Source organism: Salmo salar, chromosome 29, assembly GCF_965601325.2.
Source record: "Salmo salar chromosome 29, fSalSal1, whole genome shotgun sequence".
In the NCBI taxonomy this organism is placed as follows: Eukaryota; Metazoa; Chordata; class Actinopteri; order Salmoniformes; family Salmonidae; genus Salmo; species Salmo salar.
In genome coordinates this window covers 23,806,412-23,820,442 of record NC_138319.1, presented here as the reverse complement: position 1 = coordinate 23,820,442, position 14,031 = coordinate 23,806,412, and the positions used below count along the sequence as shown (strand labels likewise).

The 14,031-nt window shown below is 41.7% G+C and overlaps 1 protein-coding gene across 4 annotated transcripts in view; it reads right to left on the bottom strand.

Moving 5' to 3' along the window:
* Positions 1 to 3: 3 nt before the first annotated feature.
* unm_hu7910 (un-named hu7910) overlaps positions 4 to 14,031 on the bottom strand; it is a 52,406-nt gene continuing 38,378 nt past the window's right edge. For 2 of the 4 annotated variants that reach the window (XM_045710647.2, XM_045710651.2), the window contains 14 exons: positions 12,107 to 12,160; positions 11,485 to 11,514; positions 7,181 to 7,222; positions 6,582 to 6,667; positions 6,371 to 6,457; positions 5,987 to 6,137; positions 5,583 to 5,719; positions 5,202 to 5,300; positions 4,467 to 4,556; positions 4,092 to 4,229; positions 3,701 to 3,836; positions 3,449 to 3,540; positions 2,971 to 3,104; positions 4 to 2,268 (listed from right to left, as the gene is read on the bottom strand). In XM_045710647.2, the coding sequence (XP_045566603.2) occupies positions 2,118 to 2,268; positions 2,971 to 3,104; positions 3,449 to 3,540; positions 3,701 to 3,836; positions 4,092 to 4,229; positions 4,467 to 4,556; positions 5,202 to 5,300; positions 5,583 to 5,719; positions 5,987 to 6,137; positions 6,371 to 6,457; positions 6,582 to 6,667; positions 7,181 to 7,222; positions 11,485 to 11,514; positions 12,107 to 12,160 (1,427 nt within the window). In that variant the 3' untranslated portion in view covers positions 4 to 2,117. The remainder of the gene's footprint in view (positions 2,269 to 2,970; positions 3,105 to 3,448; positions 3,541 to 3,700; positions 3,837 to 4,091; positions 4,230 to 4,466; positions 4,557 to 5,201; positions 5,301 to 5,582; positions 5,720 to 5,986; positions 6,138 to 6,370; positions 6,458 to 6,581; positions 6,668 to 7,180; positions 7,223 to 11,484; positions 11,515 to 12,106; positions 12,161 to 14,031) is intronic. The other 2 variants (XM_045710650.2, XM_045710652.2) reach the window with 1 other exon arrangement.

The window sequence follows — 14,031 nt, the reverse complement described above, 5'->3', positions numbered from 1 at the left end:
CCATTTTGACCTCATTTTTTATTTACTGAAAAGAAGCTATTCAGTTTACAATTATTCAATGCAACTAATTACAACATAGAACAGCTCAGTGATTTCAACACTACAAAAAGTGATCAATTCATAAGAGTACCACAAAAGGTGAAATAATTCTCAAACGATGTGGCTGTTGTGAACGTGCTTGATTTACTACCCCATTGTAACTAAGAAACTATTTTGAAGCCAGGAGGATAACTTAAATGTGTTATCATCACAACCCAAACAGATAACCCCAAGACACCCATGTCCATGACTGACAGCCACACTTGGGTGAAAAGTTCATCCTTTTTTGGGCAGACAGGATGACATCCAGTGGTCCTAACGAATGACTCCGACCCATGGCATTCTGATGTGTTTACATACTCCTCTGAAGTAGGAAATGTGGGGTACAATGATGTTACCCCAGTTTCCCACTCGTATTTCCTACCTGTAAGATCAGTATGAGCGGTTTTGGACATCTGAAACAGGTAGCTATGATGAGTCTGTGGGCTTGCCAGGAATTTCTTAGTCCTGAGTTTCTGATTATTCTGATAGCACATGAACTCAGCATAATACCACTGGACTGATTTGGACATGATTTCATTGCTGCGATTAAGTGGATTACCAACGCACATAGAGAGTGATTAAATAACATCTAGAAGAATATGCTTCTGCATTTCTTTTTCCTTTTGAATATCAACATTGGTCAAGCAAAGACCCCTTAGTCAGCTTTGCTATACCTGGAATGCAGCAGACCTGGGTGAAATACTTTCTAATACTCAAGTATAGCCTATGTAGTGCACTTTATTTAGCTTGGAGTTCTCCTTTTAGGGACTATTGGGAAGTATTTGACATATGTATTTGACCCAGGTTTGGAATGCAGTGTGACAAGACTGGTGTACATTCAACATGCTCCTGCCTAAGTTTTACACAGGTAAATTAGCATTTTATAAAACGTTCAAATGTTATGCATGTACAAAATATATGCCTTCAGTCAAATGTTCATATTTGATACATTTAAGAATGTAAATACACAAGTTTGGCAGGACTTTAAATTACAAAGACAAGCCTGTTGAGTATAATGGGTTGAGTGTGCTCCCAGGTCAAGGCACAGTTGAAAATATATTGTCAGCGTACAAAAATATGTTTTTTTTTACAATATTAATTCTGCAATAAAAACATTCTTGGCATTGTGATGTCCCATCCATTAATCTAAAGTGACATGCGAAAATCATACGAGTGAAATGGAATGACCTAATAAGCAGTGTTTCTGTATTACTAAAAATAGAACCCCAAAATAAAGTAAGAGGCAGATTACTGTACAAAGCTATGGAAGTAACATGAAGTTAATGTATGACCATTACATGCAATAAGAGCTGTGTAATAACCAATCAAGTGTTAGAGAAACAACAGCTAGCAGAGGTTTAGCTAGCTTAGCAACATCTTTACGGGATAGTTTTCCGTGTTGTTACTCTAATCTTATTTGTGTTCTTACCTCACGTTTTTGAAGACTTGAACATAAAAATCATCAAATAACTTTTCTTGAGGAAAGAAAACGATTAAGATTGGGATAAAAACCAGGAAAACGATCTCTTTAAGAAATGATATCAGTAACTATAAAACAGTAAAACTCGCTAGCTGCAATACTAAAGTTTTTTTCAGTTACCGTTTGTATGTTAGGTATGTTTCAGACACATGGCACTTTGGTTGACTAATGAAAAACAAGAATGCACTTGTGATACATTTACAACACAGCCTATGTGATATTAAACCCACACCTTACTGTAAGTCCACATTTTGGCCTAAAAGCCTAGTTGGCGAGTACCACAGCAGTCAGTGTTCCAAAGTGTCCCTGTAAGGCTTTTTCCAATCTGCCAGGGCCTTCAGTAACTCTTCTAGATGGTTCCAAAATGGAGCCCTTGACTGAGCAAGGGCAAGTGTCACATTTGTCATCTTTGACCTAAAATGGCCGACTCTGAAGGAATGGGTGGACAGACAGAGACCAGATACTATGGACCCTTCCGTTCTAATGGGTCAAGAGTGTTAACCCCAGCACTCCAGTAGGTGACAGTCTGTCTGTCAGTCATTTTGCCGTACATTCTTTAAATGGGGGAGAGAGTCTGCCGTTGGTACTGGGTGAGCTCGGGGTGCCACACATCCACGATGAAGATGAGCCGGTAGCTGTCGGCGTCCTGCCACACCTCGTGCTCAAAGGAGTCATCAAAGATGAGCACTTTCCCCTCCTCCCAAGCCCTGGAAGAGAACAGCAGAGACCATAGCCTTTGTGTTAAAGCTAGAGTCCTTAATTGAAACAATAAAGTGCCACCACAGCTCTGTGTTGGTAAAAAGCTGAGGGATGGGCCTGGAGAAATGTAACCACTCTCAAGTTTATAGACAGGGACTGACCATCTATGATATCAAAATGATTGTTTAACCATGTTTTGAAGCTATATAGTGTTTGTTTACACTTACATTGTTTACAAACATTGGGAGGTAAACAAGCGTATATTTTGGGTTCTGATGTGGTATGACAGTTGAACTAAGCTCACGAGGCATTTATAAGTTCTAATCTTCAAAAAGTCTATGGGTTTATATCCTTAATTAATGAGTTGAAAAGTGGATGTAACAACTAAGAATTCTAGCTTTAATGAAGCCACATGCACGAGTTTTTATTTCATGGCAGCTCCTCAAGTTCGTTTGGTATAAAGCTGAGAGGGTTGGGGCCGGGGAAATGTAACCACTCAAATTCGTAGACAGAGCTATGGATGCAAGGACTGACAGTCCACAAAATCGACATAACAGTTAAATCATATTTTTCAGCTACATTTGGTCTCGAGTGACAATCAAGTACAGAGCACTCAAATGGTCAGTCTTACACTGTACCAAGAACTAACAAGTGGGTGATGTTGTTGGATGTAACAAGGGGATGACGTTGATGGCTGTGGAAGATGTTACCTGGTGTCGTTGGTGCACCTGATCTTGCAGCCTGTCTTTGGGATGACCAGGCCCAGGTGCATGCGCAGGCGACAATTCGTGGGCCCCGTGTGGGGCCAGACGTGAGTACCAGGCTGCATCACTGAGAACTTGATCTGGAACCCAGGGAGAAATAGGGAGGGAGGGGGAGACAGAGAGAGAGAGAGAGAGAGAGAGAGAGAGAGAGAGAGAGGCAGTCATACACCCAGAGAAAGTGAACAGAGCTGAAATTAAACATGAATTATGTAAAAGAAATGCATTCAGACAATTAATATATGAAAACCTAAAAGAAAACAACAAACATTTCCTATTTTTACAACAGAAATTGAGAGAAATATCAGTGAGCGTAACATAGCCTTTGTAACTCCATCTATCTCCAGTAGGAGCCTGCAGGGCCAGGCTGTCTGTCCATCTGTCTGATAGTTGGCATGTCAGTCACGTCTGTGGTGGGGTGACCTACCTGTCCTCTCTTGCAGCCTGTTGCCTCTGGGTAGCGCTCCAACAGGCCACAGGTCTTTGGAACACTGTGGCAGGACTCCCCTGCCTTCTTGCCTGCAAGGAACAGGAGAAGAGAAACAAGGAATTAGAGGCCAGGTTCAGACACCGCTAAACCTATACTTAGGATTATTTCCATTCAATTACATTTAGTGAATTTCTGACATAGGGACTTGCCAGTTGCTAGTTGTGAAGGGTTTGATTGGTTGATTGGTACCTTGCTGCCAGAGTGTGAACTGGCCCCACTCCCCTTTTTCTCTGAGGTTCTCCTCTTCTGGAACAAAGAGGCCGGTGGTTTTATCCATCACTGACAGGGCCTCGTCCCTAATGGTCCTCCAGTTCCTCTCCAGGGTCTATGGCATAGACACACATTCATATTATTATATCTCTATGGTCAGTCCAAGCACAGCTTTACACCAGGTCAAAACTCAAATGAAGAAGAATTGACTATTTTAAGATGGGAGACAGCCCTCCATGTTTCTGCCCACGCTGTCACAGAACAGATCAAAGGAAAAGAGAGGACGTGCTGCCTGTAGACATTATTGAACTCCGTGACTATCAGGGGGAAAAGACAACCAGATTAGACAAGTTGTCATCATCTACAGTACCTTGACTAGATCCATATAGCCAGTGTCCTTGGGCGTCCACCATGGCTGGGCTTTGAGACCGTCCACATTGTAGAGAGATCGCTGCCATACGGAGGCAAAGTGACCTCTCTGGTGCCCTCTCTCATACCACTTGTAGGCCTGGAAGAGGAGAAGACCATTGTGCTTGTAGTATTCCAAAACCAACACATTTGAACTCAAATTATAAAGGTACATTTAAATACTCAGTATTTTTCCTCTGACAATAAGATAAAACAATCACGATAAGTCATACTGATATCATACTCTGTGAAGTTACTACATGTATCTAGTGAATACTGCTGGTGTGGATTCAGTATTGGTGTAAGCTTGGTGTCTGTGAGTTTGATCTTAACTCACACTGTCGTCTCCCATTCTTTGCAAGGCGTCTCCGAGGTGGAAGTAAAATCTGCCGTCGTCTGTGCCAGGGTCTCCTGATTCCAAACCATCCTGCAGTGCAGAGAGGGTTTTCAGTGCAGAGAGGGTTTTCAGTGCAGAGAGAGGGGTTTTCAGTGCAGAGAGAGTTTTTTTTCTTTTTTTCCCGTTAGTTTACCAGGTAAGTTGACTGAGAACACATTCTCATTTACAGCAACGACCTGGGGAATAGTTACAGGGGAGAGGAGGGGGATGAATGAGCCAATTGGAAACTGGGGATTATTAGGTGACCATGATGGTTTGAGGGCCAGATTGGGAATTTAGCCACGTCACCGGGGTTAACACCCCTACTCTTACAATCAGTGACATGGGATCTTTAATGACCTCAGAGAGTCAGGACACCCGTTTAACGTCCCATCCGAAAGACAGCACCCTACACAGGGCAATGTCCCCAATCACTGTCCTGGGGCATTGGGATATTTTTTAGACTAGAGGAAAGAGTGCCTCCTACTGGCCCTCCAACACCACTTCCAGCAGCATCTGGTCTCCCATCCAGGGACTGACCAGGACCAACCCTGCTTAGGTTCAGAAGCAAGCCAGGAGTGCAGGGTGGTATGCTGCTGGCAAGTGTAGGGAGACGGGTTTAAGTGCAGAGAGAGTGGTTTCAGGATCAAAATAGTGGTTTGAATCTGTGGGAGCATGATTGGTTACAGTACTTACCCTGAGGAATGGGATGCTCTCTGCTATCTTATTTTCTGATTTGAGGATGAAGCCGTAATGGACTTTAGCAAAGCCGTTACTTGGTGCAATGGCCAACACCTACCAGGGGACACATCATTTAGAAATTGTCAATTGTTAATCAAACATTCAATCGTGACACTCATTCACATTTCCCTGCTGAAAATGTCACGCTAGATACATTCCATTTACTTGTAATCTTGCAAATTACAATTCTGTTAGTAATGTGTTTGAAGCAGACCAGGTGAAGATGTGTTGCAAAGCAAAATCACTACATTTTCAACACATTATTTCCCAGAAAAAAAAGAATGCTTGGAAACCCCAAAGCAGTCAAGAGTGGTGATGACTTGGACCACGGCTCACCTCCTCGTAGACCCTCTTGGCGCTCTTGTTGTCTCCGATGAGCAGGTGAGCCACGCCCAGATCGTTCTTCAGGGCCACGTCCTCAGGGAAGATCTGTACCAGCTTCTCCAACGTGGCTAAGGCACCCCTCATACGACCTACACCAGAGAGAGAGAGGGAGTCACAACACACTCTATGCACACAACCACAATCACAATTTCTCAATTAGAGAAAGTATTTCAAAATACTGAATGAATTATATTAAATACTAAATTAAATCGAAAAGACAACCACTACAACAACCACTTTACCAAATGACATTAATCGGAGTCGCGCAATGTTCTTCAAACTAAGTACACAAGAAAAATGTACGGTGTAATGTGTGTGTGTGTAGGCACTCCAGCATGCTTGGCCGTGTAGGTTACCTAAGAACTGCTGACGCTCGGCCCGTTTCTTCAGTGTGGCCTTGATGAGGTCAGGCGTGGCGTTGGGCAGCTCTGACGCCTCCTTGTACGTGATGAGGGCCTTCTGCAGCATGTCGTTGCTGCGCATCTTCTCTGCCAGGTCATCTTCGGCCTGGACATACATAATGGGCCCCAGAACATTTCAGGCGTTTTCCCTATTTTTACATGGGTGCAATTTTCACCCAGTTTTTAGGATCGTAGTAAACAGTATTTAAGCTTTGAAGTGTTTCGTTAAAGTGATAAACACACTTAGTGTTTAACTTGTTATAGGGTTAATATTTGTTTAATCCGTTCAAAATAAACCAGGAGAATGGTATGCTACAGTATTTAGACTGTGGTTCTCACCAGGGCTTTCCCATAGCGACACCTTGGACTCTGGGGGTACTGCTGAACTAGAGTGTCAAAAGCCAGGACAGCCTCCTCCACTTTCCCCTGGGTGGTGAAACAAGACATGGGAAACAACAGATCAGCATTGATTCATCCATTTACTTTCCAGATAAGAGCATGTTAATTAAAAACATCACACAGTGTTATAAATAGGACAACATAAGACTACCTTTTTACGTAACTTCTCAGCCGCGTCAATTTCCGTCTTGATCGTTTTCTCAAATGTATTCAGGAGTTTAGGCTTCTTCTTTTTGTCTGAAACGAAGAACAGAACATCATAAAAGTCAGCTATTGGGTGTATCTCTCAACATGTGTGTGTCGGTGGGTGCAACCTCAGACAATTACAGTGTAGTCTCTCAAGGAAATTGCAGACCAAACTGTAATCCCTCTTATTTTCAACTCTAAACGGACTTCCAGATGCGTCACTCATTGTGACTCAGTGGGTAGACATTTAAATGAATGAAAAGCTAGACACATTTTCAGTGGCAGGGCTAGGTGGGGCGACACGAATGCCAACTGAGGAGAATAAGTACAATACTACAGTGCTGGGGTGGCCAACCATCCTGGAGAGCTTCTGAGTGTGAAGGCTTTTGCTCCATTTCTACACGTAAACACCTGATTCAGCCGATTAGTAGAATAAGTAGGTGTGTCAGAGTAGGGCTGGAACAAAACTCTGCGGCAGGCTAGCTCTCCAGCAGGGTTTGCCACCCCTTGCTATTCTAGAAAGCTCATGTTCACCATAGAAATCCATATCAAAAGAACACGTACCTTTGTATTTGAGCATATCCTCTGGTTGGTCCTCTGCATTTCCTGAAAAACATAATAAGGGGTCATTCCATGTCATTTCAGCAAGCCATGACACCCACCATCTCTGATTGTTCTGAAATCGTTTCTGTAGTTAGAAACAGATAAGATTAGCATTCCTGCGACATTATTTTGCTGAAATATAATTTGATCTCTGAGAAATTAAGCTAATTGATTGCACCAAAATTATATACGATTCATGTAATATTCAATAAATCTAGTACATAACATCCGATTTGGACCCCCACATTTTTTTTAACAATGAGTAAGACACGTATCAGTATACAGTATCAGTTCTCTATGTCTGACCAGAGATATGGAGCTGTAGCTCAGAGTATTGTTTATTCATCCTATGTGTCCTATGTGTTGTATTCTGATGAATTTGGTGATGTTTTTTTCCCCTGCAGAGAAATTAGTCATTGAAGTTGTTAGGTTTATGTCCCATCCTACATCCTGATATTACCAGGTTCTGACCACTAGATGGTGCTATTCCTGCTATTAGGTAAGTATTTCTTAAAGTAAACCACTTATTTTAATGGTTGGTTGTGACATGTCAGGGTAAAAACAAAATATTATATATACAGTACCAGTTAAAAGTTTGGACACACCTACTTAGTCAAGGGTTTGTCTTTATTTTTTTACTATTTTCTACATTGTAGAATAATAGTGAAGACATCAAAACGATGAAATAACACATATGGAATCATGTAGTAACCAAAGAAAGTGTTAAACAAACCAAAATATATTTTCTATTTGAGATTCTTCAAAGTAGCCAACCTTTGCCTTTATGACAGCTTTGCACACTCTTGGCATTCTCTCAACCAGTTTCAACTGGAATGCTTTTCCAACAGACTTGAAGTTCAGACATACGCAGAGCACTTGTTGGCTGCTTTTCCTTCACTCTGCGGTCCAACTGATCCCAAACCATCTCAACTGGGTTGAGGTTGGGTGATTGTGGAGGCCAGGTCATCTGATGCAGCACTCCATCACTCTCCTTCTTGATCAAATAGCCCTTACACAGCCTGGAGGTGTGTTGGGTCATTGTCCTGTTGAAAAACAAATGATAGTCCCACTAAGCACAAGCCAGATGGGATGGCGTGTCGCTGCAGAATGTTGTGGTAGACATGCTGCTTAAGTGTGCCTTGAATTTAAAAACATATCACTGACAGTAGCACCAGCAAAGCACCCCCACAACATCACACCTCCTCCTCCATGCTTCACGGCGGTGGGAACCACACATGTGGAGATCATCCGTTCACCTACTCTGCGTCTCACAAAGACAAGGCGGTTGGAACCAAAACCTCAAATTTGGACTCATCAGACCAAAGGACAGATTTCCACCGGTCTAATGTCCATTGCTCGTATTTCTTGGACCAAGCAAGTCTCTTCTTCTTATTGGTGTCCTTTAGTAGTGGTTTCTTTGCAGCAATTTGACCATAAAGGCCTGATACACACAGTCTCCTCTGAACAGTTGATGTTGAGATGTGTCTGTTACTTGAACTCTGTGAAGCATTTATTTGGGCTGCAATCTGAGGCTGGTAACTCTAATGAACTTATCCTCTGCAACAGAGGTAACTCTGGGTCTTCCTTTCCTGTGACGGTCCTCATGAGAGCCAGTTTCATCATAGCGCTTGATGGATTTTTCGACTGCACTTGAAGAAACTTTCAAAGTTCTTCAAATTTTCCGTATTAACTGATCTTCATGTCTTAAAGTAATGATGGACTGTTGTTTCTCTTTGCTTATTTGAGCTGTTCTTGCCATAATAAGGACTTGGTCTTTTACCAAATAGGGCTATCTTCTGTATACCACCCCTACGTTGTCACAACACAACTGATTGGCTCAAACGCATTAAGAAGGAAAGAAACACAAATTAACTTTTAACAAGGCACACCTGTTAATTGAAATGCATTCCAGGTGAGATGACTACCTCATGACGCTGGATGAGATAATGCCAAGAGTGTGCAAAGCTGTCATCAAGGCAAAGAAGAATCTAAAATATTAAATTTATTTTGATTTGTTTAACCCTTTTTTTTTTGGTTACTACATGATTCCATATGTGTTATTTCATAGTTTTGATGTCTTCACTATTATTCTACAATGTTGAAAATAATACAAATAAAATAAAAACCCTGGAATGAGTAGGTGTGTCCAAACTTTTGACTGGTACTGTATATATATATTTTTATGAACTCAGTCGGGTCTCAACTTACTGGTTAGAGTTAGAATACACAAGGTGCAATTTGGAAATTTTGTTGTGCATCAGTACTTTTTCTCTTGTTATGTCAGTCACTGACAGTCACTCAATCAGCTATGTCAGCTAACAATGTTTAGATTGCTCAGTTAGTCTAGCCAGTCATCTAAACGTGTAGTAATCATGGCTGAATACCGACCGAGAACGCAGGCACTCTCACTCAGATATCATTAACATGGCATAAATCATGCAAAAATGTGCCTTACCTAATAGAACGAACAGCACCATCTAGTGGTCAGAACCGGGACATAAACCTAATGACAAATTTCTCTGAACAGAATATAACCCATCACCAAATTCACTGAGAATGCATTATATAGGATAAAGAAACAATACTCCGAGTCGCACCTCCATACTACTTGTCAGACATAGAGAACTGATACTCGTTGTTGGGGTGGGATTGGGGTGGGGTGTCGGAGGTCCATGGGTGGAGTTTGACAATTTCTTTGGAATCCTCGTCTTATTTCTTATTAGAATTTTTGGGGGTCCAAATCAGATATCGGGTACCATTTTTATTGCATATTATATGAGTCCTATAATTTAAAATGACCAACTTGGGTGCAATCAATTAGCTTAATTTCTCAGAGATCAAATTATATTTCCACAAAATAATGTTGCAGGAATGCTAATCTCATCTGTTTTTAACTACTGAAACGATTTCAGAACAATCGGAAATGGTGGGTGTCGAAATCCTCTTTCTTGTGCTTTTTGAGGTGGAATGACCCAAACGGAAGAAAATGACAGCTAGAAGAATGCTATGAATGCTATCAACACACAGTAGCAGCGCAAATAACAAATATTAAATCAAGCTTTTTCAGATCCATCTAACTAAAGCATGATTGAAAAAACATTACACGATAAAGGAAGACACATTTAAGCCCCAAAAACACATCTGGCTTAAAAAGCATAATGACTTTCTTGGAAAAAACAAAAGGTTTATATAAAAGATTGGATAGAGAATAAACTAGTGCTCGCCAATTCAGTAACAAGAATCATGACGTCAACAGCAGTAACACTCTGAAATACTAGAACCTTGAAATCGTAGAGGTCTGCTTTTTTCATGACTGTATGGATTGCTTATATTTTACAAATCTCACAGATTAAAATAAAACTGACGTCTCACGCAACCAGAATAAGCTGAAGAAAGAATTCATTTTAGGTTCTGACCTGAGCTTACATTTCAGAGCAGTGACATGAGAAGAGTGGTTATGTCACAATTTACCAGGCAAATTGGATAAATAACATAGGCCAGGGATCTGTGGGACTTTTCAAACTGCACCTTACTTTCCACTTTACAACTTCAGAACAGTGTTTTCCCTACTGCTGTATAGGCAGGGTTACTCCCACCATGACATTGCCCTTGCAGTTAATAACCAGAAGTGGGTGCTGATGGGTCGTATATCAGTCAAGGCTGATTAGGAGAAACTGAGTGACTTTGATACCTAGTCTTGTAGTGTTACACACCACGTCTATTGAACATCAAACTCCACGGTTAAGAGCCAACACATTCGTGTCAATCAGTGACACAAATACACTCTCAGCCAATACCACAGTTTCCAAGTGCTTGAGTCACAAATCAAAGCAAGAGCTACCCAAAAAGGAAGCCGGAACATTTCTAAAACCAAATGGCAAACGCGCAAACTCACACAACCCTAGGCATGCAGGTGAAGCCCTCCATAGAAATGACAGTCACATAAGTGGAAAGTGAGGTGGCCTTGAATGACTGGAAGCACTGGGAAACGCCAACAGGTGCTATAATTACATACACAGCTATATGTGACAGCTGCATTGAGCCGCCACCACGTCAAGCCTGCCTGTCAACAGCAGCTGTAGATGGCTGATCTGAACTACTCTACAAAACAGCCTGGTCTGCATCAGAGTACCATTAGAATACCTAAAGTCCCATACTATTTGACTGCCAACCCTAACAGATTTAACTGCTGCCATACGATGTGATTATGTCTGTTCAAATGTTTACTGTGAATAAAGCATAAATGTGTGTGTTGGTAAACCCACCTTCTGAATCTTCCTGTATTGTTTTCTCCTCTACAAGAAACCAAAACGCACAGGCAAGTAGGTACAGTACAGTGAGGAAATCGACATTATTCAATACGGCCACGTTTCAGTGAGACACAGGCGCTCTAACTGAGAATGTTCCTTTAAAAAACAATGGTTTAAGACTATGGTACAAGACTTGTTATACTCCTAAACTTTCAGTTCTGGGACGGCTTCAGCTTCCAGTTCTGGGACAGCTTCAGCTTCCAGTTCTGGGACGGCTTCAGCTTCCAGTTCTGGGACAGCTTCAGCTTCCAGTTCTGGGACAGCTTCAGCTTTCAGTTGTGGGACAGCTTCCAGTTCCGGAACAGATTCCAATTCAGCCTCCGGTTCTGGGACTGATTCAGCCTCTGCATTGTATTGCAATTGTAATCATACTAAAGATTTGATTTCAGTGCCATATAAGCATGTTTATATGGTACATGGTTCAGGAGGACTGATCTAAGATAACACATTGGTTTGTGTGTGTGTGTGTGTGTGTGTGTGTGTGTGTGTGTGTGTGTGTGTGTGTGTGTGTGTGTGTGTGTGTGTGTGTGTGTGTGTGTGTGTGTGTGTGGGGGGGATGCGTGCGTGTACAGCACACCTGCTTCCCGTGTCTCCTGGGAGCCTGGCCGGTCAGTAAATTGCTTTGACTCTTCTGCAAGACAAGCAAATAAACACTTCATAAATACACTAACTATTCACAGACCATTTAAAACATCTAATAAACACACTGCAATAAGCTATGCTTACTGGTCAATGGAAGGTCACAGTTAAGACCAGTTAACCAAGGAGAAGGCAGGGAAGTACAGAGTAGAAAACTCTTTGGCCAATGAATAATCAAAACATTCCGTATATGGCATCGATTTCATCCTCTAAACAAATGTCATGCAAAACTGACTCATGTAAGTATGAATGTGCGAATGAGTTACAAACACACATTGTAATATATATATATATACACACACACACACACACACACACACACACACACACACACACACACACACACACACACACACACACACACACACACACACACACACACACACACACACACACACACACAGTTGAAGTCGGAAGTTTACATACACCTTAGCCAAATACATTTAAACTCTGTTTTTCACAATTCCTGACATTCAATAATAAAAATTCCCTGTCTTAGGTCAGTTAGGATCACCACTTTATATTAAGAATGTGAAATGTCAGAATAATATTTATTTCAGCTTTTATTTCTTTCATCACATTCCCAGTGGGTCAGAAGTGTACATACGCTCAATTAGTATTTGGTAGCATTGCCTTTAAATTGTTTAACTTGGGTCAAATGTTTCAGGTAGCCTTCCACAAGCTCCCCACAATAAGTTGGGTGAATTTTGGCCCATTCCTCCTGACAGAGCTGGTGTAACTGAGTCAGGTTTGTAGGCCTTCTTCCTTGCACACGCTTTTTCAGTTCTGCCCACAAATGTTCTATAGGATTGAGGTCAGGGCTTTGTGATGGCCACTCCAACCTTGACTTTGTTGTCCTTAAGCCATTTTGCCACAACTTTGGAAGTATGCTTGGGGTCATTGTCCATTTGGAAGACCCATTTGCGACCAAGCTTTAACTTCCTGACTGATGTCTTGAGATGTTGCTTCAATATATCCACATAATTTTCCTTTCTCATGATGTCATCTATTTTGTTAAGTGCACCAGTCCCTCCTGCAGCAAAGCACCCCCACAACATTATGTTGCCACCCCCATGCTTCACGATTGGGATGGTGTTCTTCAGCTTGCAAGCGTCCCCCTTTTTCCTCCAAACATATCGATGGTCATTATGGCCAAACAGTTCTATTTGTTTTTTCATCAGACCAGAGGACATTTCTCCAAAAAGTACGATATTTGTCTCCATGTGCAGTTGCAAACCGTAGTCTGGCTTTTTATGGCGGTTTTGGAGTAGCGGCTTCTTCCTTGCTGAGCGGCCTTTCAGGTTATGCCGATATAGGACTTGTTTTACTGTGGATATACAGTGGGGCAAAAAAGTATTTAGTCAGCCTCCAATTGTGCAAGTTCTCCCACTTCAAAAGATGAGAGAGGCCTGTAATTTTCATCATAGGTACACGTCAACTATGACAGACAAAATGAGAAAAAAAATTCCTGAAAATCACATTGTAGGATTTGTAATGAATTTATTTGCAAATTATGGTGGAAAATAAGTATTTGGTCACCTACAAACAAGCAAGATTACTGGCTCTCACAGACCTGTAACTTCTTCTTTAAGAGGCTCCTCTGTCCTCCACTCGTTACCTGTATTAATGGCACCTGTTTGAACTTGTTATCAGTATAAAAGACACCTGTCCACAACCTCAAACAGTCATACTCCAAACTCCACTATGGCCAAGACCAAAGAGCTGTCAAAGGACACCAGAAACAAAATTGTAGACCTGCACCAGGCTGGGAAGACTGAATCTGCAATAGGTAAGCAGCTTGGTTTGAAGAAATCAACTGTGGGAGCAATTATTAGGAAATGGAAGCTCGCCACTGCTCCCCGC